The sequence below is a fragment of the Diaphorina citri genome, unplaced genomic scaffold (assembly GCF_000475195.1).
Source record: "Diaphorina citri unplaced genomic scaffold, Diaci psyllid genome assembly version 1.1 scaffold695, whole genome shotgun sequence".
Classification (NCBI taxonomy): domain Eukaryota; kingdom Metazoa; phylum Arthropoda; class Insecta; order Hemiptera; family Psyllidae; genus Diaphorina; species Diaphorina citri.
In genome coordinates, this window is record NW_007378128.1 from 99,615 (window position 1) to 124,632 (window position 25,018).

The following is a 25,018-nucleotide window of genomic DNA, read 5'->3' on the forward strand; positions in this document are numbered from 1 at the left end:
CACCTCGGTGGTGTAGTGGTCAAGGCGCTCGCCTGGTAAACAGGAGGACGTGGGTTCAATCCCAGCCGAGGTATAGAATTTATCCTCAATATAATTTGAGAATTTGACCACAGTAGTAGCCTACTGCTGAAGTAAAGGGACTTTTCAGTCCTATACGAGCAGTATAAATAAGCACTATTATTATTATTACCTTATACTGCTGAGATAGGACTGAAAAGTCCCTTTACTCCCGCAGACATAGTCGACAGCCGTCAATCGACCACCCATCGACCGTCGCGCGTCGCGTCGATATCGATGAACGGCCGTCGACTTAGTGTGGACACACCTTTAAGTATTTGGTACAGATACAGAATAGGTGTAAATGTGGTACGGAGGGAAAAGGCGGTACAGAATCAAGGAGTGACATTAATGAAAAACATTCATACTTATTTCACTTGCAAAGCCAGCCTACATAGTTAGCTTGATTGGTAGCGCGTCTACCTTGTAAGAGTCTGCTGGTTCAATTCCAACCCGGGTCGGATTTTATCCTGAACGGATAATGTTCGTTCTCGGAACGGCTGGCTTTCTCCTATCCTGTCTTCGTTCTCTCTTCGATTTCGGGACGATAAGACCTTAGCAGTTGGTTCCCTTGATCAAACCTCTTCAAAAAAGAAAAAAAATCTCTATATTTTTTATTTTTGCTGATTAACAGATCCATGATCCTGAGCAAGAGAATCAACGACAACGATCGACGCGATGGATTCACGAAATGGCCATTCATGACTACTCATACCTGGGGAGAATATCCTCAGGGTACTTGGCTATTGGAGGTAGACTGGCTTTCTCCTATCCTGTTTTCTCTCTCTCTCTCTTCGATTTAGGGAAGATAAGACCTTAGCAGTTGGTTCCCTTGATCAAACCTCTTCAAAAAAGAAAAAAATCACTATTTTATTATTATTATTTTTTTGCTGATCCACAGATCCATGATCCTGAGCAAGAGAATCAACGACAATGATCGGCGCGACGGATTCACGAAATGGCCATTCATGACTACTCATACCTGGGGAGAATATCCTCAGGGTACTTGGCTATTGGAGGTAAGTTCATACATACTAGCGGGGTTATCTATGCTTTTCATCATTAACTTGACCATAACATGGGCCTTGACAGCTTAAGCCCAGCTAATCACAATCAGGTAGATCTGACAGGTACGTCGGAAAAGGTCCGTCTGTCAGGTCTAATTGATACCTGATGAGCACACTCACTATCAGGTAGACCTGATCAGGTCCATACATACTAGCGGGGTTACCTATGCTTTTCATTATTAACTTGACCATAACATGGGCCTTGACAGCTCAAGGCCAGCTAATAACAATCAGGTAGGTCTGACAGGTACGTCGGAAAAGGTCCGTCTGTCAGGTCTAATTGATACCTGATGAGCACACTCACTATCAGGTAGACCTGATCAAGTGTACCTATCGTCAGGTCTATCTGATAGTGAACGACTGGCCTAAGCTGGATTAACCTGGTCATGTATTTATTTGAGAAAATACAGAGTATAGAGCATAGAGTATTGAGCAGGAAGAGTAGACGACTTCAAACCGTACAAAACTGAGAGCAAAAAGCAGACAAAAGAAGAATTTAAGGCCAGCCACTCACTATCAGGTACACCTGATCAGGTCCGCCTGTCAGGACAACCTGATAGTGTGTGTGCTCATCAGGTATCGGGTACACCTAACAGGCGGGCCTAATCAGGAGTACCTGTCAGGTCTACCTGATACTGAATGGCTGGCCTTATTTATATAGATCTTACAAGTCCTCCGTCTAACCACCCACTGACATGTCTGCATTACAGATCAGTTTCAACTCGCAAGAGCCGAATCACGGTTTCATCAAGGAGTGGACTCTAATGATTCATGGTACCAGGGACCCTCCATACAGCAGCCTTCCCGTGTCAGATCCCCACAGTAAACTAGCCATTGTCAAGAAGGCGCATCAGGATCGACTCAAGATGAAGTAAACAGCACAACCTAACCCAGCTTTCATAATAACCTACATTATATTCGAAATCAAAACGTACAGTTCATTGTAGTTACCAAAAAATATCCTATAGGTATTATAAAATTCTACGCACAAGTATTCTAAAAACAATGTCGTGAGTTTTTATTAACATATATATTTTAACGTACAATAATTAAACATAAAATATATACAGTCTAAATTTAGAATTTAATTTCATATGAACATTAAATTTTTATTTGAAAATGAAAGGTTGATAAAAAGCTTTTGGAAATTGACTTTATTGGAGCCGTGTCTTTTCACCAGTTACTGGCGCATTGTGTTTAGCAACGGCAAATACGGTTGGTATTTGGATGGCTGACCGTTTGAGACCGAAAATAAGGTGCACTCAACTTTGGCTAGTAGTTTATCAAAATTTCGCTAGAGCTCTCTGAAAGGTTCCACAAGCTTGAAAATATCTGCCCCTACTGCGCTCTAAAAAGGTGGTCAGTATATTAGATCTGACAGGTACGTCGGAAAAGGTCCGTCTGTCAGGTCTAATTGATACCTGATGAGCACACTCACTATCAGGTAGCCCTGATCAGGTGTACCTATCGTCAGGTCTATCTGATAGTGATTGACTGGCCTAAGCTGGATTAACCTGGTCATGTATTTATGAATGAATGAATGAATATTTACAGTATATTTTGACGAATAGATTACAATCGTATAAATACTTGGTCATCCTATGGAAAAAAAAGAACAAATAATAATAATATATATTTGAGAAAATACAGAGTATAGAGCATAGAGTATCGAGCAGGAAGAGTAGACGACTTCAAACCGTACAAAACTGAGAGCAAAAAGCAGACAAAAGAAGAATTTAAGGCCAGCCACTCACTATCGGAACCATACTTACAGTGTGACACTTAAGTACAGTGTGTTAACAAATTATTTACTCCCCTATCCCCTCTCCTAAACAAAGTATTGTGAAATGTATGTACCATCTGGTGACACCATACAGTACTATGTTATTTCTCCCCTCCCTCCTCTACGTTATTTCTCTCTCTCCCTCTCCTCTTTCTCCCCTCCCTCCTCTACGTCATTTCTCTCTCTCTCCCTCTCCTCAGGATTTTTCCTTATTCACGAAGAAAACTATAGTTCAGTCCTTACGAATCACCGGGTCCAGCTTGTGCACGGCTCGAATATGTTTGTTCATATCCCCGTGCTGCTTGAATCCGAGTCCGCACAGATAACACACATACGGCCTTTCCCCGGTATGTATCCGGAGGTGTATCTTCAAATAGTCTACCCGCCCAAAAGCCTTCGCACAATGGCTGCATTGGAATTTCTCCCCTGAATGCAGTTTCAGGTGGTTGGCCAAATTCTTCACACTTTTCCCGCACTGGGGGCACATCTTCGGTTGCAGACGTCGGAAATAGTCGCGGTCGTACTTTTTGCCCGACTTTACACGATGAACGCTCGCTTTGTGCTTTCGGAGAAGGTCATTTGAAGGAAATATTTTCGAGCAGAGATCACACGTTGTTTCTGTCTGTTCGAACCATGTATCACCATTTGTTTTTACTGACTTTCTGGAGCGTGTACCAGAATTTGATGTTTTTACTAATTTGGAGCATGTATCAGAATTTGACGTTTCCACTGAGATGTTTGGGTGACAGTGGGCTGAGGATTCTGCGAATTCTTCTTTGATTGGGAGGAAAGTTTTGCCACAGCTTGAATAATTGGTAGGACATTCTCCGTTACTAGCAGTACTTGTTTCGGTACAGTGTTTACAAATGGCAGTAGCTTGTTCGAGATGTATTTCACTTTGTCCTCCGTTGAGGTTCCAGTGTGCAGAATGACGGTGCTTGTCAAGATATTTCACTGAAACACACAAGATGCATATCACAATAGATTTTTTTTTAAAACTGCTAGGGTCTTATCGTCTCGAAATCCAAGAGAGAGGAAAGACAGGATAGGAAAAAGCCAGCCGTTCCGAGAACGAACATTATACCATCAGGATAAAATGCGGCCTGGGCGGGAATCGAACCCGCAGCCTAGCGCTTACAAGGCAGACGCGCTACCAACCAAGCTAACTAGGCTACCAAGCTAACTAGGCTGGCACTCGTCATAATAGAATTAGACGGTGCTTGTAGTTCGATAAATTAACGGTGAGATTTTGCACTTTCCAATAATCTCCTTCCTTTCTCATAGCCTAGTAATAATAATTATAAATAAAGAGTAAAGTAGCGTACCATAGTCAGTACATAACGCACTGCATATTTAAATACGCTACTCCTGTGCATGTGTGTCGAAATCAGGTCCGGTTTGACATCGAAATAGGGGAATTCGGGCTTCGTGTGTTATTGGCTCTAAGGAGACAAATTGTAATATGAGCAGGGTCAGTAAAAACAACTAAAATATAGGTAGGTAATATAATAAATAAGGAAGATAATAATAATAATAATAATAATAATAATAATAATAATAATAATAATAATAATAATAATAATGATAATAATAATAATAATAATGTTTCTTTGAAAGTTGACGCCTTTTTTCAGTCATCAAAGCTTAAAAAAGCAGATAATGTTAAAGAAATGTTTTTTTTTTCTAGGTAGTAGTGATTTTAAAATAAGGATTAGATAGCACATACCTAATTGAGTGTGTCAGTAGACATACGTCTAGGTCTCGTAGGTGGTTCAACATTGTGTATTTTTCTAATGTGTTTGTTCATATCGCCTTTTTGTTTGAATGCTTGGCCGCATATATTACACATGAATGGTCGTTCTCCTGTATGTGTTCTTATATGCGGTGCCAAGTAAGCTTTACGATTCATGACTTTGTCACAGAATGGACATGTGAATCGATCTACATGTAAAGCTCTATGCTCCGACAGATTTTTGACCAATACACCACACTCAGGACACATCTGTGGTGAAATGGACATGTGAATCGATCTACATGTAAAGCTCTATGCTCCGACAGATTTTTGACCAATACACCACACTCAGGACACATCTGTGGTGTATCGATCTACATGTAAAGCTCTATGCTCCGATAGATTTTTGACCAATACACCACACTCAGGACACATCTGCGGTGTTCTGATTCTGTTTCTGGCGTAGTGTCGTAACATTTGTTTATGCTTCTCTGTATGTCTTCTCTTGTGATCATTCAATCGACCGATCGTCGAAAACTCTCTGTCACAAACATCACACGCAAAAGTTTCATCACACTTCTTGGGGCCTCCATTCAGATTGACGTATGTGCCACAATATCCCAGATGACCGGTCAAGCTTTTCAGTCTGAAGAACACTTTGCCACAGTTAAAACACACATGTTGACCTGAGTCTTCGGTTGATGATTCCTCATTGATTTGGGGATCATTTGGGTGAGGGTTTATTTTGTGTATGTTCTTCTTATGAATGGCCAAGTACTTGCCTGAAACACAAACATCAAGGCAATCTATTCAGTGAAGTCTAATATCTTACCTGTAGAGAGGTAGGTAGGTAGGTACATTATTTACAGAGCTAATTGTTCAGGGTTAGAAACATTTAGCGGTGAAAGTATGAAGGGTTAGGGTTAGACTAATATTCGAATATGCTTCTTCAGGTACAGCTCTGTAACAGATGGGAACAGACAGTATAAGGTCGAAGGTATTACGTATCTACACATATAGGTAACTAGATCAGAAATGAAAGGTGTTGTCCCTATTTTCCGAGAAGATATTCCTTTATAAGTTCATAATATGTACATACATAATTAGGTAATGAGACAGAGTACTTACTTGACTTGTATTGTCGTTCACAGAAGTTACACGTGAAGGTTTCGTCCGACGCGCTATGCGTGTGGCATCCTCATTACTTGGTTGGGGCGCCTTGCAGTGATTTGTGGTCCGACACATCCAAATCCGACTCTTTATGTATTACGTTGTTGCATCTATTAAGTTATGTATTAGAAAATAAATACACATGGTACTATTGTTACTTTCTATTTTTTTTTTCAACTTTTTATCGGTTTTAAAATTGAATTCCTTCTAAGAATTAGAATTGTTATAATGAAAATAACAAGATATATTAGATATGTGATAAAATAACAAACAGAATCCCCACCATACTATAGGCCATACAGAATGCCTTGCCCCCTATTGTCATTGGGGTAAAGTGACCATAGCCTGAAGAGAACAAACATGAAATTGGGAACTATACACATTAAATGGATTATGAAATAGTAATAACGAGATACATATATATAGGTACATAATATGTACCTATATGTTATAATTTATAGGCAGATGCAGCAAAATTTGGGGTCGAGTGGATTGGAACACATCACATGCCTTCAGGCACACTCCATTTGTCAAGGGTCTAGGTTTACCTTGCTCTTGGGATCAAAATTACTTTGAGGCGAAATCGACTCTGTGGTAAGGACACAACTCTATCCTTGTATTGATCGCTCTATCCTTGTACAGCGGATCTGCTCAGTGCAGTGTTCTCCACGTGCCAATTTTAGGGGCTCAGAACTCTTGATCTTTCCGACTTGAAGAATATCTTTCATCATCACTATCACTAGAAGGTTTTTGGAATCTTTTATCACTTTTATATTCCGACTTGCTATATTTGTTTTTCTGATGGGATGAATATCTTTCATCATCACTATCACTAGAAGGTTTTTGGAATCTTTTATCATTTTTATGTTCAGTCTTGCTATATTTGTCTTTCCGATGTGATGAATATCTTTCATCATCACTATCACTAGAAGGTTTTTGGAATCTTTTATGTTCAGACTTGCTATATTTGTCTTTCCGATGTGAGGAATATCTTTCATTGTCACTATCACTAGAAGGTTTTTGGAATCTTTTATCATTTTTAATGTCAGACTTGCTATATTTGTCTTTCCGATGTGAGGAATATCTTTCATCGTCACTATCACTAGAAGGTTTTTGGAATCTTTTATCATTTTTAATGTCAGACTTGCTATATTTGTCTTTCTGATTTGAAGAATATCTTCTGTCATCTTCATCACCATTGCAAGGTTTTTGAAAATTTCTTGTATTTTTTGATGTACTTTCATTAGTTGAAGAGTTTGAGGCTGGTTGTTGTGCCTTGTTGGGATAATAGATACCTATGGGCAACTCAATGGTCTGTAAAAACACAAACAACATTATTATGTGCTTATTATTTTTCCAAGTATGTCTGACCCTGGGTTGACAGTCTCCTTTTATAGTATTTTTTCAAACAAGTACCTACTTGTGCTTCCTCAAAAATCCACTTTTTTTCAACATTGATGTATAACACTAAGGGGGGGGGGATACCTAAATATTATTCTCAAATCTGGAGAAAATAATCAAGCATTCTGGGAGACACACAAATGTCAAGAGCTCGATAGGTACTTGTGCAGAAGTCACATCCGTGGAATATTGCTACCAAAGGAACTGGCACAAACGAGCAGTGACCAGTGTTATTATAGGGTTCAAGGCATGTGTGGAAAAATGAAATTGAATTTTTACGAAATATTCCAGGAGTGTCTCAGGTAGGTTGAGTGAGTTGTTGCATGCGATTGTCTAGAGTCAGTCTGGGGAACCTTTGTGTATATCGGTTTCCGCGTCTGACTGACATTTGGATTACCATACAATATTATATTATTCAATAGATATATTTATAAATTAGATAAATCCTTTATTTTATAGCTACCTACAGGTGTTGTCATTCCATTTTCAATCTGGGTCTAATTTCTCGTAATTAAGGTGTATTTTCCTTCCGGCTTCCGGGGAAAATTTCGGAATTGGAACCGGTTTCCTTTTGGAAACTGAAATGGCGACTGTACCAATAGGAAATCCAAATCAAAATGGCGAGCCATCGGAATCGGTTATAACCACTATTGTGGTCAAATTCTCAAAGAACGTCGAGGATAAAATTCCATACCTCGGCTGGGATTGAACCCACGTCCTCCTGATCAACAGGCGAGCGTCTTGACCACTAAACCACCAAGGCAGGGAAGATTCTCAAGGCGGAAATGTATATTTTACACTAATCTCCTCCTCCTCTATACATATTGAGAAAATCTAGCTTAAGCTTCATCTGTGCTTCATAGGTGAGAGGAGCAGGTTTCCGCCACTTTGATGAGTCCAAGTCAAGCATACCACCGATGATTTCCTGCAAACAAAAACACAGATTAAAGTAAAATGCACCTGTTCCCGGTGGATTACTAATGTTAAGCAACGTCTAAGCAATCACGTGCTGCTCGCTTTTCCTAGCCTTACTGGTTAAGGCTGTTCCCGGCCTTACTGGTTAAGGCTGATCGCTGAATAGAGGGTAGGAGCAACACTAAAAACCTCAGCAGTTCCACAAAGACATTAGTTGTGAGACAGGATCATGTTTCTACAGTTTGGCATGGGAGTGGTAACTTAAAAACAAGGCAAGTTTACCAACCTTGCCTACCTCAACCCGGTACATTTCGAAAATTACGTTTTTGTGGCATGCGAGAAGAAGATAACCACTAAGCGAGGTTAACACCGCGCCGGAAGAGTTCTCGACCCCTTATTGGGCATCCACAACGGAGAACCAACCATCGACCCTAGCCTAGTACCGACCCAAGAGAAAATAAACAAACCATGCTAATGAATAAAAGCGTCTTCAACGAGGAGCCTTGACCATAGCTCCGAGACTCGCAATAAATGAAGAAATTGAGCTGGGTATTTTTCCTGCGATGGTCAATGGTTTTGTATACATTTTTGATGACATTTTGACCTCAAAATTTTCAAACGTATGTATCTCAATAAGCAGGAGGTTCGAGACTCCGGTGACTTACCAATAATTGTTGCTGCTTTATTGAAACCTGTGCGAGCTTATTGGATTCCAACGCGCAGCAGACCCGAGGAACTGGAGAATCTGTAATGGTGAGTTTCAAATCTCTGCAAGCTCTCTGGAAAAAAGATAGACGGAAATGTAAACGTAAATTGAAGATTGGTACAGATGTTTCCTGTAATATCGGTTTCGTTAATCCTGCAATCTGCAGTTAAATAGATTCCTAGAGAAATATTGCAATTGCTTACATCTCCCAGTTATCTGTTGATTTATAATTTGTTCATTTTGTTGTCGGTACCTGTATTAAAATGCCATACAGGAAATAAAATAATATTACTTACATGGACGCACTCTTGAGGCGAGTCAAATCTACGGGTGAGTAGATGGGTGACACACGTCTCGAGTCCTTAAGAAATTGGGCTGGGTATTTTTCCTGCGATGGTCAATGGTTTTGTATACATTTTTGACCTCAAAATTTTCAAACGTATGTATCTCAATAAGCAGGAGGTTCCAGACTCCGGCGACTTACCAATAATTGTTGCTGCTTTATTGAAACCTGTGCGAGCTTATTGGATTCCAACGCGCAGCAGACCCGAGGAATGGTTCCCGAACACAGGTCCACATGAAAAGACTGGTTGATAAACAGACACACTTAAAACAGATTTGCCAAAGTCGATGGAATTGATTTGACTGAGCATGGTGAGACTTGGTAAGCAAATAGTCTTTAAGCGAGTCCGGGTGAGGATTATGATGGTGACCTCCTAAACAGGTACAAGAACAAACGGACCTTTCCGGTGAATCCAAGTTATCTGAAATAATAAAAAAATTCCATGTAGGTACCTACCTAGTTAATTTAATATTCAAATATTGTATGATGTAATACATAAATGAATTAAAATTGAAATAAATCAATGGAATGAAAAAAGGAGTGAATTCCTGCATGGATGCTGAGCCATGTTGAAATAAAAATAAGCAATGAATAAGTAATAATATAGTTAGACTAATATACTTACTTATATACCTACCTATTGGTTACTGATAATACAGTATAATGGGCAATAGTGACAGAGATTTATGATATAGACCAGGGGTTCTCAAACTTTTTGGGCCGCGGTGCCCTAAATGACCGTTCAAAGTTGTGCGGTGCCCCTACAATGCTTGGAGGTAATAGTCTTCAAGAAAATACGGAGGTAACACTGTTGGAGGTAATAAACTGTCTTAACAACATTACCAACTCGAGAATCAAGAATGCCCACTCGTAGAGGTACTCACCTACCTACTTATCTTTATTTAGAAAGGTAGAGGTTTGAAAATCTTCTGAAAATTTGGAATTTTATTGCATGAAGTGCCTTCTAATGATTCCCTACCCACCTAAATGTAAAATTGTACCCGAAAAATGGAAAAGTATACCTATAAACCAAATAAACTCAATAAAGTAATGAAAAAAAAAAAAATGTTTGAACCAATCACAAGCTCCAAAACTTAGGTAGGACTTCTCTAAAGTTCCCCTGTTCTAAAAAAGCCTTTTGCTAAACCCAGGGGTTACTTACCTAGCTTAAACTTGGCGTTACAATCGGGAACGTCACAACGGAACTGTTTCTCGTTGGTTGAATGCGTCCACGAGTGTGTTTTAAGCAAATATTTGCTTTTAAACAGTTTGCCACACACGTTACAAGTATACAGCTGAAGCAGTTTGCCCTTCGGTCTGGAGGATGCGTTCTCGTTGTGAGCTTCCCGAAGATGTTGATGATAGAGCTGCTTCTTGTCGACGTTTGAGTAGGTACAGATATAACACGTGAATAGTTTCCCGCGACGTTCGGATGGGTCAAGAGCATCACAGGTTTCCGGATGATACCATGAGATATGTCGGACTAGTTGGAGTTACGAAAGGAAAGAAGAAGAAAAAATATAGAATAATCAAACAATACGATTACGTACAAAATATGTACCTACCTATGTTTTGAAAACACATCTAGTGATTTAGATCAATGATCATCAAATGTGGCACGCTGGCACGCTCATTATTTATTATTTTGAGGAAGATTATAAGTAATATGAGTCATGTTTGGGATCATTTCAGGACCCAACATCCAGACACTTCAAGTAGAATTGAAAAAGAAAATGCACACACAGAGTCATTTGTTATAGTTTCTCACACAACCCTTCTATTGCTAACGGATTGCTCACACAACCCATCTACAGGTTCTCTTTATTCCTTGTAAATCGATTTCTATTTAGTCAGAAGGCATGTTTTCATTATACCTACATAATTATGATGGAATCAAACCTTGAGGGGTCTGGACCCTATTAATACACCCACATACATAAAAAAAGGTTCAAACTAACAAAATATGATGGCGATAGGACAACAATTCAGCGTCAAAGGAGATTTTAGATTTACATTACGAGATTACTTGCGATTGCGAACCATAACAGAATCTTCTATTTTCTACCAATAAAATCGTTTTCTATTTCTACCTAGATGTAAGAGAAAGTACATTAACATGAAATTTTTAAAACAAAACAATAAACTTGGTTTTATTATTTCACTGTTTTCCAAGGATTTTCATGAATTTTCAAAAGTAGGTAAACAAAGTTTGACATGAATTTACTTTTCACAGGCACACATGATCTTTTCGATTAGGGTTTAAATAAATAATAATACTTTTTTCAGTAGTCATGTTGTGAGTTCCTAGTTCCTAGTTTTAGTAGCTTTACTTATTTGCGAGCGCTAATGTTTCTCAGTGATGTACAATATTGTACGTATGTACATTCTTTAAGGATAGGAGTTTAATATGCAAAGGGAGGGAGGGAGGGCAAGAGTGTCATTTGTCTGCTAACGTTGTTCTTCTTCTTCCTTAATTTTTTATTCCCTCATAATATTCTGGTGACTAATAGAGGTCAATTCTGTTAACGAGTTGGCATGTCGATTTCCTTCCTCTCCACCATACAATTGAGTAGGCGGCTCATCTGACTTGTTTGGCAAAACCAGATGATGAAGTGTACTGACATGCTTCTTCATAGCACCTCGCTGAGTAAACCCTCGTCCACACACAGGACATATATGTCTCTCTCCCGTATGTATAGGACGGTGCTGAAGCAAGGCACTACTCTTCTTGAACCGAGCGCCACACAAGTCACACATATGTGGACGCACCTCAGGATATAGATGAACCTGTCTCATGTGGTTGCGAATATTGATGACGTGTTTGCCACAAGCCTCACATACAGTGGGTTCACTTCTCTTGCCATGTTTCGTAGACAGGTGCATATACAGGGAAGATTTCTTGTTGTAAAGTTTCCCACATTGAGGACATGCGAACGGTGGTTCGTCGCCATTTATTTTGCCAAGTTTCGACTGTCGAACAGTTCCTATCTTGTCCTCTTTCTTCTTTTTCTTCAGTTTTGGCATAATCACGAAACTTTCTTTATCTGGTGTAGTGGCCGTGAGTTCCCCAGTTAGTTTTGCTTCTTCAGGTTTGAGCACAAAGAAGGCACAGTTCACACGATGTCCCGACACTTGGCGATCGCTTTCGAAACCGGTTCCACACAGGTTGCATTTCTCTCATTATTCTATATCTCACACTCTACTTTCTCTCATTATTCTATATCTCAACTTTCTCTCATTATTCTATCCCTCACACTCTACTTTCTCTCATTATTCTATCTCTCACACTCTACTTTCTCTCATTATTCTATCCCTCGCACTCTACTTTCTCTCATTATTCTATCCCTCACACTCTACTTTCTCTCATTATTCTATCCCTCACACTCTACTTTCTTTCCTTCTATCCCTTCCGACACAATTTTCAGTTAACTTTGAATCCAACTCAGTTGGGTTCGATCGGATGCGTATGTCTCTGATATTTTTGTTCATTTTATATTTAGCTATTCCACATACATATATCTATAATGTACATGTTAGGGGAAAACCCACTGAATACTGAGATATACCTGAACAGTGTGTTCAGGTATATCTCAGTGTCAGCATTCAAATAGGTCCTAGGTCACAAAATACAAAAGATCTCGAGATACTTCTGCAGAGATATATTCCAAATCAGTCCACGGGCACCACACTTCTAAATTACCCATTGATAGCAGTTATTGTCGAATTGTGACTTACCAGTATGGTAGTTAATTGAAGACTGACTGTTTCCAGTATCTCCTCAGGCCAGCTACTTTCAATATCAATATTAAACTCCTAAGTCAACACCACACAGGCCGATCCCACATCCCCCTCACTGTGCTCTGAATTAAACAATAATAATTATTGTTTCAGCACACAACCAGCCTCGATTTCAGTACTTGTTGATCTCTCAACTTATTTCATATTTCATCTTCTCCTTTTTTATTACATTATATATTTTTATTTCCCATCCCGCCTTCAGGCTATGCCTCAAAATAATCTTTGGCTGGGAGGAGGTGCTAGCAATTTGAAAGAAAGAAATAGAGAGAGGTTGAAATTGCAATTTCATTTCATATGTATGAGTTCCACGGGCACCACAGTTTTAAATTACCCATTGAGATCAGTTCTGTTATGATCTGTGCTCTGAATTAAACAATATTATTGTTTCAGCACACAACCAGCCTCGATTTTAGTACTTGTTGATCTCTCAACTTTTTTCAATATTTCATCTTCTCCTTTTTTATTACATTATATATTTTTATTTCCCATCCCGCCTTCAGGCTATGCCTCAAGATAATCTTTGGCTGGGAGGAGGTGCTAGCAATTTGAAAGAAAGAAATAGAGAGAGGTTGAAATTGCAATTTCATTTCATATGTATGAGTATATTTAACAGACAAAACAATCAAAACATATCAACAATATAACATATTCTATAACATTACACAAGGACAAAGCTATTGGCAAATTTTCTGAAGGCACTTGGGCATCTTTGACTAACTAATCGACTAATTTTCAATGATAAAATTAATTACAAATCGTTCTACCACACTTGCTTAGAACTAATAGTTCCCAGAAGTATTGTGTGCATTGCAATGAAGAAATAACAGACAAAACAATCAAAACATATCAACAATATAACATATTCTATAACATTACACAAAGGACAAAGCTATTGGCAAATTTTCTGAAGGCACTTGGGCATCTTTGACTAACTAATCGACTAATTTCCAATGATAAAATTAATTACAAATCGTTCTACCACACTTGCTTAGAACTAATAGTTCCCAGAAGTATTGTGTGCATTGCAATGAAGAAAAATAAATATATCGCTAGTTTACGAGAGTGAAATTCCTACTCGTACAAGGAACATATTAAGGAAAATCTTACAATTGAGAGATGGACTCTTACTGAAACTTCCAAATATTCTGGAAGATCTCAAGAAAGCTGCAATGAGAACTAACATTGTAATCAGATCAGAGGAACACAAAGCAACTAAAAAATGTCTTAATTTACTTCATAAATTCTACTTTGTATTCCTCTTGATCTGTTTTTACAATAACAGCAACATGTTCCTGTACATCATACTGAATTGTATCTTGCAGTATAAAGTCCTCAGTATTTGTCTCGTTCAATCGTAATATCGAACTTTCCATGTCTCGAGTTGTGTATTCCTCTATCATGTTCTCAATTTCGGTGGCGTTCTTTTGGTTTGGCAATTTTGACATGGAACTGTCAACTTTTACACCGGACACCGCACTAACGTTCTTCCTCGGAACTTTATACTTATGTACATGCTCCGCGTGTCTGTACATATAGTTCTCAATTTCGGTGGCGTTCTTTTGGTTTGACAATTTTGACATTGAACTGTCAACTTTTACACCGGACACCGCACTAACGTTCTTCCTCGGAACTTTATACTTATGTACATGCTCCGCGTGTCTGTACATATCTCCCCGCTGAGTGAAAGCTTTGTCACACACTGGACATACATGGGGTCTCTCTCCAGTGTGGACGAGACAATGTGTCTTGAGATGATTTGCTTTCTTGAACGTCGAGCCACACACTTCACATGAGAACGGCCGTTCCCTGGAATGAACAAAAAGGTGGGCTTTCATATCTATAACACTGGCCCCACACAGGCCACAGATGCTCTTTTGGACAGGCCGTTTCAGATGGTGTTGAGTAATGTGGTTGTAAATGGAGCCTTTCAAGCCAAATGTTTTGCCGCAAAAGTGACACGTATAACTATCCGATGTCGTACAACTACTTTTCCTTGTGGATTTGATTGTGTCCTTCATTGTTCTTGCCGTGAGCATGTAGTTTTCCGTTTCCTCCCCATCCGTATCCTTGTGAAGGAATAAGGAGCAGGCATTTTTGTGTCCGTCCAGTTGTTTGGCATTGTTGAATTTCTTGCCACACAAATCACAGTGGACTTGTTTGGTTTTCGGGATTTCACAAACTTTCTTGGATAGCGGTCCTGTTGACGCATTCAGATGCATGATTCGAATAAATATGTAACACGCCACATATGTGTCCGATGGTTTCAAATAGATAAATATAACCACTGTGCAGTGACATCATTGTGAATTTGTAACGTCAAATATTTGCAAAATGCGAAATTATTTTCAGGACCAAAATTCGAAGTAAAGAGAGGTCAGCCAGTCTAGTTAGGGCGTCCGCCTTGTAAGCGCTAGGTTGCGGGTTTGTTTCCCGCCCGGGGCGGATTTTAGGCTCAACAGATAAGGTTCGATCTCGGGACAGCTGGCTTTCTCCTGTACTGTCTTCCTTCTCTCCCCACTTTTGGGACGATAAAACCTTAGCAGTTACAGTTCTTTCTAATAAACCTTAAAAAGATGGGTAAAGATAATGATTAATAAATAATAAAGATGATGAATACGATATAGTAAATAATTTATTTAGGTAATTATTTAGATTTATTATAGTGAAATTTTAGTTATAAAAATATTCCTACATCCAATTGTTTATTTATTTTGATGTGCCTATGCGCTTAACTACCTATCTAAACATTTTTTTTAAAGAGGTTTGACAGAGGGAACTGTAACTGCTATGGTCTTATCGTCCCGAAATCGAAGAGAGAAGGAAGACAGGCTCTTCCTCCTTTCCTTCTTCTCCTTGTCGTTTTTCTTATCATCCCCCTCTATTCCTTTTCTCTTTTCCCCCAGACACCCATGCAGAACTGCAGAACGCTAAATTTGAGAGAAATGACATACTCAGGCCAATTTGATTGGTTGCAATGAATTAAATGTCATTTTGCTCCAAACATAATGATTAATGACATAACTAGGACAATTATTGTACTCGTGTTTTTTGGATTTTCATTACAATTTAGACTCGTGTTCGTACTGTTCGTGCATTTCGGGATATTTCCCCATTACAAATTCCAAATATGTCTAGTATTTTGTACTCTTTTTTTTAAAGAGGTTTGACAGAGGGAACTGTAACTGCTATGGTCTTATCGTCCCGAAATCGAAGAGAGAAGGAAGACAGGATAGGAAAAAGCCAGCCGTTCCGAGAACGAACATTATCCCATCAGCTTAGTTGGTAGGATAAAATCCGCCCGGGCGGATTTTATCCTACCAACTAAGCTAACTAGGCTGGCAAAAAAGATCGGGCAGGAATCTCCCTCCCTATTTGTTCCCAGGTTCTGACGAGAGAGAAATGATCCATTTTTCCCTCCTAAAATGACCATATAGAATCTTTCCCTCATGGATTTTTTCCCAGGAAAAGGGAATCACTAACAGAGTTTTTCCCCTCTCCCCTTGTTCACTGAATATATTCCCCCTTTGTTCCCAGGTTCTGACGAGAAAGAAATGATCCGGTCCGCCATTGCCGACTATCACAAACTCACCTGCATCAAATTTGTACCCCGTATATCCCATCAGGATGAAATCCGCCCCGGGCGCGACCTAGGCAGACGCACTTCCAACTAAGCTAACTAGGCTGGCGTAGCTAACTAAACAAGCAAGGGCTCTTACACAAAAAGCCCTCTCTGAGGCTTAGGTTGCCCCAAGGGATGGGTTAAGCTTATACGAATCTAAGGGCTCTTTATTTTACATAAAATTAATTGTTCCTTAAGTTTAATTTACAATGTAGATACACATGGCTTCCTAAAAATGTCATAGAGGATCGTTCAAGGATTAGAAAAATACACATATCATAATCTTTAACATTGAAGTTTTATCTCAAGTTATAGTATGAACTTTATATGTAGACTTATGGATCTCATTATGAGGTTTGTAACGCTAACAGCCTGTTTTAGTTCCATTTGATTTGTATAGGCTTAACAGGGCTATTAAGCTAAAGCCTGATTCACACTATAGTGCCAGTCAAGGTCCAGTCACGGTCCGGTATCGGTCCGATCAAATGATTGTTGAAGGCAAGTAAACAGGTCGTCATGAGTTGTTTACCAAGTAGTGTTGTGTATCTCCTTAAAAGTTATCTAGCTTTTTAACATTTTTTTCCAAGATTTGCGAGGTTTGTAACGCTAACAGCCCGTTTTAGTCCCATTTGATTTGTATAGGATTAACAGGGCTGTTAAGCTAACAGGTCGTCATAAGTTGTTTACCAAGTAGTGTTGTGTATCTCCTTAAAAGTTATCTAGGTTTTTAACATTTTTTTCCAAGATTTGCAGGATCGTGCATATTTCGTTGATGTTTCCGCATATCTCCTCGCTGAGTAAACCCTCGTCCAGTCGTCATGAGTTGTTTACCAAGTAGTGTTGTGTATCTCCTTAAAAGTTATCTAGCTTTTTAACATTTTTTTCCAAGATTTGCAGGATCGTGCATATTTCGTTGATGTTTCCGCATATCTCCTCGCTGAGTAAACCCTCGTCCACACACAGGACATATATGTTTCTCTCCTGTATGAATCGGACGGTGCTGCTTTAAGGCACTACTCTTCTTGAACCGAGCACCACACAGGTCACACATATGTGGACGCACCTCAGGATATAGATGACATTCTCTCATATGGTGCTGAATATGAAGTACACTTTTACCACACTCGTTACAAACAACAGGCTCGCTTTTTATTTTGTCGTGTTTCGCGGACAAGTGCATGTAGAGGGAAGATTTCTTCGTATAAACCTTGTCACATTGAGGACAGACATAGGGTGGACCATCACGGTTGATTTTGCCAAGCTTCGTCTCTCGGTTGGCATTGTTTTTGTTCAATACAACCCGACCAAACCTTGGCATAATTACGAAACTTTCGTTCCCCGTGTTAGAAGCATCTTCCGCACTGGGCCCATCTTGTTTAGACTTGATCAAGAAAAAGGAACAGTTCACACGATGGCCTGCTAATTGACGCTCGCTTTCGAAACCCGTTTCACACAAATTACATTTGAACAATTTATCCCCGTTAGGTTGTGGTCGTTTCTTGGTTTGCGTCGGTCTCAGTTCACTGTTCACATGGAGTCTCTTCATGTGTTCTCGTAAGTATTTTTCTGGGAACAAACCATAAAATATGAATGGTGAATGTAACACACTAGTTTTGATTTGGTTTGCGTCGGTCTCAGTTCAGTGTTAACATGGAGTCTCTTCATGTGTTCTCGTAAGTATTTTTCTGGGAACAAACCATAAAATATGAATGGTGAATGTAACACACTAGTTTTGACACCATTCCCCTTTGGATAAAAAATAAACAATTTTATTGTGGTCGCTCTTAATCAAGATTGTTCCAATGGTCCAGACAATGAGACCATAAAACAACTCAAGTTCCCCAGTTTATTATTAATATTTGAGTTTGACACTACCAGTACCTAATATGTATTTAAAATCATTACAGTTCAGTCTATGTAAAAAGAAGGAAAAACATTTAGGTACTTACTTGTATTGTATGTCTTGCCACACGGATCACACTGATAGGTTTCCTCGCTGGTATGCACACCTCTCACATGAATTCGAAGCGCCCTACGATTATTGAACATTTTACCGCAGTCAGAACAAGCACACAGTTGAAACATATGTCTCTTGGGAACAACTTGCCCATGCTGGTGCGTCAAATGATCGTGGTAATCTTTTTTCAAGTGAAACCCTTTCGAGCAGAAGCAAAAAAAAAAAAATCCCCCTTCTTTAAATCATGGTAAAATATTTCCTGGGTTTTATATTGGGTTGGGTTCAATGGTAAATTCCCTTTCAGGTGTAATACCAGCCCCTTAGGGACAAGTAGCGACAATGCCCTCGTATTCCGGGATAAGTCCCTGAGTTAAAGAGAAATTTGTTCTCGAATTGCAAAGAAAAATTTTTCACCGAGTTATTTTCCCCTTTTCAAAATGGTATATCTTTTTACCATTTTGAATGTATATCTAACGAAAAATGCCGTCTTCTCGTCTCGAAAAGGACGAGACGAAAAATTCCTCGTCTTTAGAGAAAGATAGTGATAGTATTTCTTGTGTTCCATTTTTGTTCGGTATAAAATTTTGTCTCATATCCAAACAAAAACTATGACATAAATGAGCAAAGATCAAATTGAAGGGGGAAAAAGATAGGGGGAATCGCCGATGGTAGAGGGGAAGAAATGTAAAACCAGACCATCTTTCTTTTTTCCGTTCACAGAGAGATATCTGATTCGCCACATAAAGAAATACCACTCGGAGCCGAAGAAAGAACGCCAAGACAGGAAAAAAACTATGAAACCAAAGGAAACCACCAGTATCAAGTGTGAAGCTTGCCATCGCACCTTCTCAAGTCCTTACGAATACGGCCATAAAGAAACACCACTCGGAGTCGAAGAAAGAACGTCAAGACAGGAAAAAGACTATGAAACCAAAGGAAACCACCAGTATCAAGTGTGAAGCTTGCCATCGCACCTTCTCAAGTCCTTACGAATACGGCGGGCACAAGTTGAAATGTAATCTGTTTCTCGTGCAGACCACTGACGATAGCTATATTGTTCCGGCAATATCTCAACAATCAGAGTCTACCTTGAAGACGAAGACTCGAACCAGTGCGGACGACTTGGAGACGCTGGAAATCTCGAACACACCAACCAGTGCGGCAAACGTTGAAAACAAGACGCTGCCGCTAACCTATCCTTGTGCGAAGACGAAGACTCGAACTAGTGCAGACGACTTGGAGACGCTGGAAATCTCGAACACACCAACCAGTGCGGCAAACGTTGAAAACAAGACGCTGCCGCTAACCTATCCTTGTGACCAATGTGACAGAACATATCAAACCAAGAAGAGCTTGTATGTCCACAGGCGCGCGCACCTTGGTATTGTGTACCGATACAAAAGCAAGACAGACCGGTGCGAACTTTGCGACAAGGTAGTCACCAACCTTGCGGCTCACCATAACGAAGTGCACGCACACGAGCGCAAGTTCCCGTGCACGTTTTGCGAGAAAAGTTTCAAACGGAAGTTGCATCTGAAAGTTCATACGAGAACGCACACGGGCGAGAAACCGTACGCGTGTTATCTTTGCGATAAACGGTTCGCACAGATATCGGATAGAATCAAACATTTGAAATCAAGCCATAATTTTGACTTTGAGAGCGTTAAAAATAAAACAACTCCCTTGAGTTAAAACTGTTCGAGCTAAACTATCATATTCAAATAATAGAAAATCTATCCATTTATATTACCTATACAATATTGTATGTTGTTATTCTTGTACTGTACCTACCGAATATACTTACCTACATAAATTTATAAAATATTACAATAATATATTATTAAGAATAAAGTAAGAATAAATAGGTAGGTGCATGTTTTATTATTTTGACCCTTGGTTTCGAATGATATTGGAGTAATATATACCAATGTACCCTACTTTGTACTTGTACACACGCTGCGTAGGTACAGTTAGTACCTATTTATTTAAAAAAAAAAAAAAAAAAAAAAAAAAAAATTGTTCTTTCTTATTTTTTTATTAATTTGCCGCGCAAAGTTGATTTCAATAAGATTCTAAATGTACATGAGACTACAAATACATAATACCTACATATGTAATGTGCGGAATAACGAAAGTCTTAGACAAACATAGGTATGTAATGAAATCTTATCTCAAAGTAATGAAATCTAATAATAATAATAATTATAATATACATTAAAAAAAAACTATATTTGACTCGTATAGTCTGTTGCTATACAATATTGTATGTTGTTATTCTTGTACTGTACCTACCGAATATACTTACCTACATAAATTTATGAAATATCACAATAATATTTTATTAAGAATGAAGTAGGAATAAATAGGTAGGTGCATATTTTATTATTTTGACCCTTGGTTTCGAATGATATTGGGGTAATATATACCAATGTACCCTACTTTGTACTTGTACACACGCTGCGTAGGTACAGTTAGTACTTATTTATTAAAAAAAAAAAAAAAAAAAAAAAATTCGTAGTATGCTCAATTGCTCATCCTGTAGTATGTCCCTCATCAAATCGGCGAGAAGAGATAAAACTTCCCATTTAGGTGCTACTGTTGGGACAAGCTAGCGCGTTAGCACTGGACTAACGAAGCCCCTGTTTTCTTTGTCCGTTTGACATCCTTAAGATGAATTTATATTGTTAAATGTGCCATACTGAGGAAGAAAAATGTAGGGAAGCCCAGTCGAGTGATTGGGTTCCGGAACTCTAAAACAGGAAGTTCGACACTTCAATATAGCATTTGAACTACCTAAATCGGGGAAAGTAACCCAATAAGTTCTTTCGCCGTAGTCTTCAAAAACTTGTGGCACCCTCATTTTCTTCTCAGTGGACCATTCGAGTTTTGAATATTGATTTAGACGGTTGTGTGCTTCCAGAGATTCTCCTGAGAACGTGATACCGAGTGAAAATTCTGGACTAATCCCGTGTTCGTATTGTGACAAAAAGCTGAAGGGCCAATTCAACTTGCGCCAGCATTTCTTCGCTAAGCACAGCCCTGATCTCTTGTACGAGTGTGAGATATGTAAAGCAAGGTTCAAACTATGTGAGTAACGAGCAATAAGGCCGGGACTACAAGTTCAGGTTGGAGTGATTACTGATCTCTGAACACTCTGATGCGAGCTCAGAGGTGAAGAACCATTTCTTCACGAGCTTTTAGAACCGGGGTTATAAAAAAAAAAAATAATAATAATAGTAAACATAAAACCAATGGCAGCCTGAACCTACATTACATTCAAATGGGGGACTTTTTTTAACGAAATTCCTGTGTGCTGAGAATGTAGGACTAATGCACTCCAGCCTCAACCTAAAAGCAAAAATCAATAAAACAAATTTCATTCGGTTTATTCTTGTATATTCTGTGAAATATGAAAACTTCTGACACTTGGTAATTGATTCAATTCAAATCAAAACGAAAATTTGGGATACACGGGCAGGACGGGCATTTTACAGGAAATATTTCCATTTCGCAATCTTCAAGTCCCCGTAAATATGCGAGGGTCAATCAAATACAAGAGGTTCATGTTTACATATGTTCTAGCTCGATATCTAAACAAGCACTTACACGATGCTCATCCCGAGGCAATCAAAACAGAACGAGAACGAAAACTCATCTTCAAATGTGACCTCTGTGGCAATATTCTGTCCAGCAAACACATCTTACAAGAACACGTACGAGTGGTACACATGGGTCTTAGCCGAAAGTACCATTATGAGTACAAACCTGACGGTGTGTGTGATGTATGTGGCGAGTACAAGAAGCAGCTGTTGCAGCACAAGAGATTACACTTTCCCTTGCGACCCTACGCGTGTACACAATGTGATAAGACTTTCAAGAAGAAGAATCATCTGACGACGCACTACCGAATACATACAGGGGAGAAACCATACCAGTGTGATATATGTGGCCGGGGATTCGCCCAAAGCAATGATATGAAGAAGCATAGACGTACTGTTCATAAAGCACAAATACATGCGGTTGAGGACAAGGGTGAGTACCTCAGTAAAAGCTAAAATGAGACTCCAGAGGATATACAAATAAAAGAAACTTGTAGTGATCTACATAGTTGATGGAAAGTTGTATTTAAAGTTCATTTCTCCTTGTTGAACATTATAGTGAGGATTTACAAATAAAAGAAACTTGTATTGATCTACATAGTTGATGGAAAGTTATATTTAAAGTTAATTTCTCCTTGTTGAACATTATAGTCAATTATAGTCAGTGACACTTGACAAAGAGATGAGAATAGTTTTGCTTGAAAATAGCTTTGAATATCAAATAGTTAATGTGTATTCGAACATTTCGTTCAAAGAATATTTGCTTGAGAGATTAAGGCTCGGTACAGATAATTCGAGTACGGTAATTAATAAACAAATATTGTTTTGGATGTGTTCTCAGGTTAATTTCCAATACTTCGGAGCAATTATAGTCAGTGACACTTGACAGAGAGATGGGAATAGTTTTGCTTGAAAATAGCTTTGAATATCAAATAGTTAATGTGTATTCGAACATTTCGTTCAAAGAATATTTGCTTGACAGAATAAGGCTCGGTACAGATAATTCGAGTATGGTACCTAATTAATAAACAAATATTGTTTTGGATGTGTTCTCAGGTTAATTTCCAATACTTCGGAGCTGAGGGTGCCAAGTCTAGAGGATTTCCTTTCTCAAAATAGAACACGAAGCGCACAGAAAGAATCTGTAAAAATTGAACATTGGAGAAACAAATACGAATTTCTTCGAATAGAAAACGTATTTGATGAAATTGGAAATCAATATGAAACTGGGGAACTGACTTTTTTTCTCGTCGACATTAGGGACACCAATTTTCTTCTACTAAGGATAATCGGGGGAAATTTAAAGTTTACTTACTACATTTAAAAGCAGCCGCACATTGTTCCACAGCACAAATGTAAGACTTGTCCTCATTGTGAATGCTCAGGTGAAGTTTCAAGTTCTCTCGACATTTGAACACTTTGCCACAAACGCCGCAAGCTCCCAGGGTATACTTTTTCCTTTTGTTCGGCTTGACTGCATGTTCCTTTTTCAAATGTTCATGGTAGCTATCTACCAGAGTAAACTCAGCCTGACAGAAGCAGCATATGTGAATCCGTCGATTACTATGTGCATCTGGTTCTCTATTGATATGTTTACTTTGAATAGAAAGTTCTTCTGATTCAGTATTTTGTTTACAATGAACAGAAGGTTCTTCACTTCCGCTATTAACTTCTTTTCTTTCAATACAAAGTTCTTCGCATTCGCTATTTTGTGTACTTTGAATAGAACAATTTTCATATTCACTATTGACATCTTTGCTTTCACTACAAAGGTTTTCATATTCGCTAGTTCTTCACTTCCGCTATTAACTTCTTTTCTTTCGATACAAACTTCTTCGGATTCGCTATTTTGTGTACTTTGAATAGAACAATTTTCATATTCACTATTGACATCTTTGCTTTCACTACAAAGGTTTTCATATTCGCTGTTAAGTTGTTCACTTTCCATACTGAGTTTTTTATTTTCATCAAATTCTTCGATTTCACTACCATCTTGCTTGTTTTGACCATAAGGTTCTCTATTGCCCATATCATATTCTTTAACTTCACTATCAAGTTCTTTACACACACTATAACTGTCTTCATATTCGCTATGAAGTTGTTTACTTTTATTATCATCTTGACATTCACTGTAAAGTTCTGTGCTTTTACGATCAAGTTCTTCAATTGTATTACCAACTTCTTTAATTTCACAAGCGAGTTCCCCAATTTCATATTGATTTCCAATTTCATCAAATACGTTTTCTATTCGAAGAAATTCGTATTTGTTTCTCAAATGTTCAATTTTTACAGATTCCTATTATCGTCTTGGCATTCATTGTAAAGTTCTGTGCTTTTACGATCAAGTTCTTCAATTGTATTACCAAGTTCTTTAATTTCACAAGCGAGTTCCCCAGTTTCATATTGATTTCCAATTTCATCAAATACGTTTTCTATTCGAAGAAATTCGTATTTGTTTCTCCAATGTTCAATTTTTACAGATTCTTTCTGTGCGTCGGGATAAGTCCCTGAGTTAAAGAGAAAATTGTTCTCGAATTGCAAAGGAAAATTTTTCACTGAGTTATTTTCCCCTTTTCAAAATGGTATATCTTTTTACCATTTTGAATGTACATCTAACGAAAAATGCCGTCTTCTCGTCTCGAAAAGGACGAGACAAAAAAATTCCTCGTCTTTAGAGAAAGATAGAGATAGTATTTCTTGTGTTCCATTTTTGTTCCGTATAAAATTTTGTCTCATATCCAAACAAAAACTATGACATAAATGAGCAAAGATCAAATTGAAGGGGGAAAAAGATAGGGGGAATCGAGTTTTTCTGTCTGACTCCTTTTTCCGTGTCTTTTTTCGGTAGTATTCGCCTAATCCCATCCGATC

At 38.5% G+C, this 25,018-nt stretch overlaps 4 protein-coding genes across 5 annotated transcripts in view; 2 read left to right on the top strand and 2 right to left on the bottom strand.

Annotated features, from left to right (window-relative positions):
• The window catches only part of LOC103511271 (neuroendocrine convertase 2), a gene marked incomplete at its 5' end in the record, with an annotated part of 31,855 nt that extends 29,471 nt beyond the window's left edge, over positions 1–2,384 (top strand). Inside the window, 2 exon segments of the mRNA XM_017444921.2 lie at positions 692–809; positions 1,835–2,384. Coding sequence (XP_017300410.1) covers positions 692–809; positions 1,835–1,999 — 283 coding nt within the window.
• A 700-nt stretch (positions 2,385–3,084) lies between these two features.
• LOC103511277 (zinc finger protein 91) lies at positions 3,085–15,195 on the bottom strand. The gene is made up of 4 exons (XM_026825085.1): positions 14,206–15,195; positions 11,738–12,316; positions 10,337–10,668; positions 3,085–3,861 (listed from the first exon to the last, which is right to left on the bottom strand). The coding sequence occupies exons 1-4, from the start codon at positions 15,189–15,191 to the stop codon at positions 3,140–3,142; spliced, it is 2,619 nt and encodes an 872-aa protein (XP_026680886.1). The 5' UTR covers positions 15,192–15,195; the 3' UTR covers positions 3,085–3,139.
• Positions 15,196–17,409: 2,214 nt separating this feature from the next.
• LOC103511279 (zinc finger protein 585A) lies at positions 17,410–24,067 on the bottom strand. Its single transcript, XM_008475997.3, has 5 exons — positions 23,979–24,067; positions 23,459–23,932; positions 21,823–21,896; positions 18,541–18,780; positions 17,410–18,157 (listed from the first exon to the last, which is right to left on the bottom strand). The coding sequence occupies exons 1-5, from the start codon at positions 24,065–24,067 to the stop codon at positions 17,463–17,465; spliced, it is 1,572 nt and encodes a 523-aa protein (XP_008474219.3). The 3' UTR covers positions 17,410–17,462.
• LOC103511282 (zinc finger protein 273) lies at positions 20,603–23,276 on the top strand. 2 transcript variants are annotated; one of them, XM_026825090.1, is made up of 4 exons: positions 20,603–20,699; positions 21,469–21,635; positions 22,131–22,580; positions 22,989–23,011. In XM_026825090.1, the coding sequence occupies exons 1-4, from the start codon at positions 20,665–20,667 to the stop codon at positions 22,991–22,993; spliced, it is 657 nt and encodes a 218-aa protein (XP_026680891.1). In that variant the 5' UTR covers positions 20,603–20,664; the 3' UTR covers positions 22,994–23,011. The 2 variants fall into 2 exon arrangements, with proteins under 2 accessions (XP_026680891.1, XP_026680890.1); XM_026825089.1 differs by lacking the exon at positions 22,989–23,011 and adding an exon at positions 23,204–23,276 and having other exon boundaries at positions 20,610–20,699.
• Positions 24,068–25,018: the final 951 nt, after the last annotated feature.

Excerpts from the sequence above, each read along its gene's own strand:
- LOC103511277 (XM_026825085.1), bottom strand. The coding sequence starts at position 15,191 with ATGCATCTGAATGCGTCAACAGGACCGCTATCCAAGAAAGTTTGTGAA. Across the intron at positions 12,317-14,205 it reads TACAAAGTAGAATTTATGAA|CGATCGCCAAGTGTCGGGAC; the intron begins GTAAATTAAGAC and ends CGGTTTCGAAAG. Across the intron at positions 10,669-11,737 it reads GATGAGCCGCCTACTCAATT|ACTCCAACTAGTCCGACATA; the intron begins GTATGGTGGAGA and ends TTTCCTTTCGTA.
- LOC103511282 (XM_026825090.1), top strand. The coding sequence starts at position 20,665 with ATGTGCGGAATAACGAAAGTCTTAGACAAACATAG. Across the intron at positions 20,700-21,468 it reads AAAGTCTTAGACAAACATAG|AGATTCTCCTGAGAACGTGA; the intron begins GTATGTAATGAA and ends GTGTGCTTCCAG. Across the intron at positions 21,636-22,130 it reads TAAAGCAAGGTTCAAACTAT|CTCGATATCTAAACAAGCAC; the intron begins GTGAGTAACGAG and ends CATATGTTCTAG.
- LOC103511279 (XM_008475997.3), bottom strand. The coding sequence starts at position 24,067 with ATGAAAACCTTTGTAGTGAAAGCAAAGATGTCAATAGTGAATATGAAA. Across the intron at positions 23,933-23,978 it reads AAAATAGCGAATCCGAAGAA|CGAATATGAAAACCTTTGTA; the intron begins GTTTGTATCGAA and ends GTGAAGAACTAG. Across the intron at positions 21,897-23,458 it reads GCTGCTTTTAAATGTAGTAA|GTTGAGGCTGGAGTGCATTA; the intron begins GTAAACTTTAAA and ends TTTTGCTTTTAG.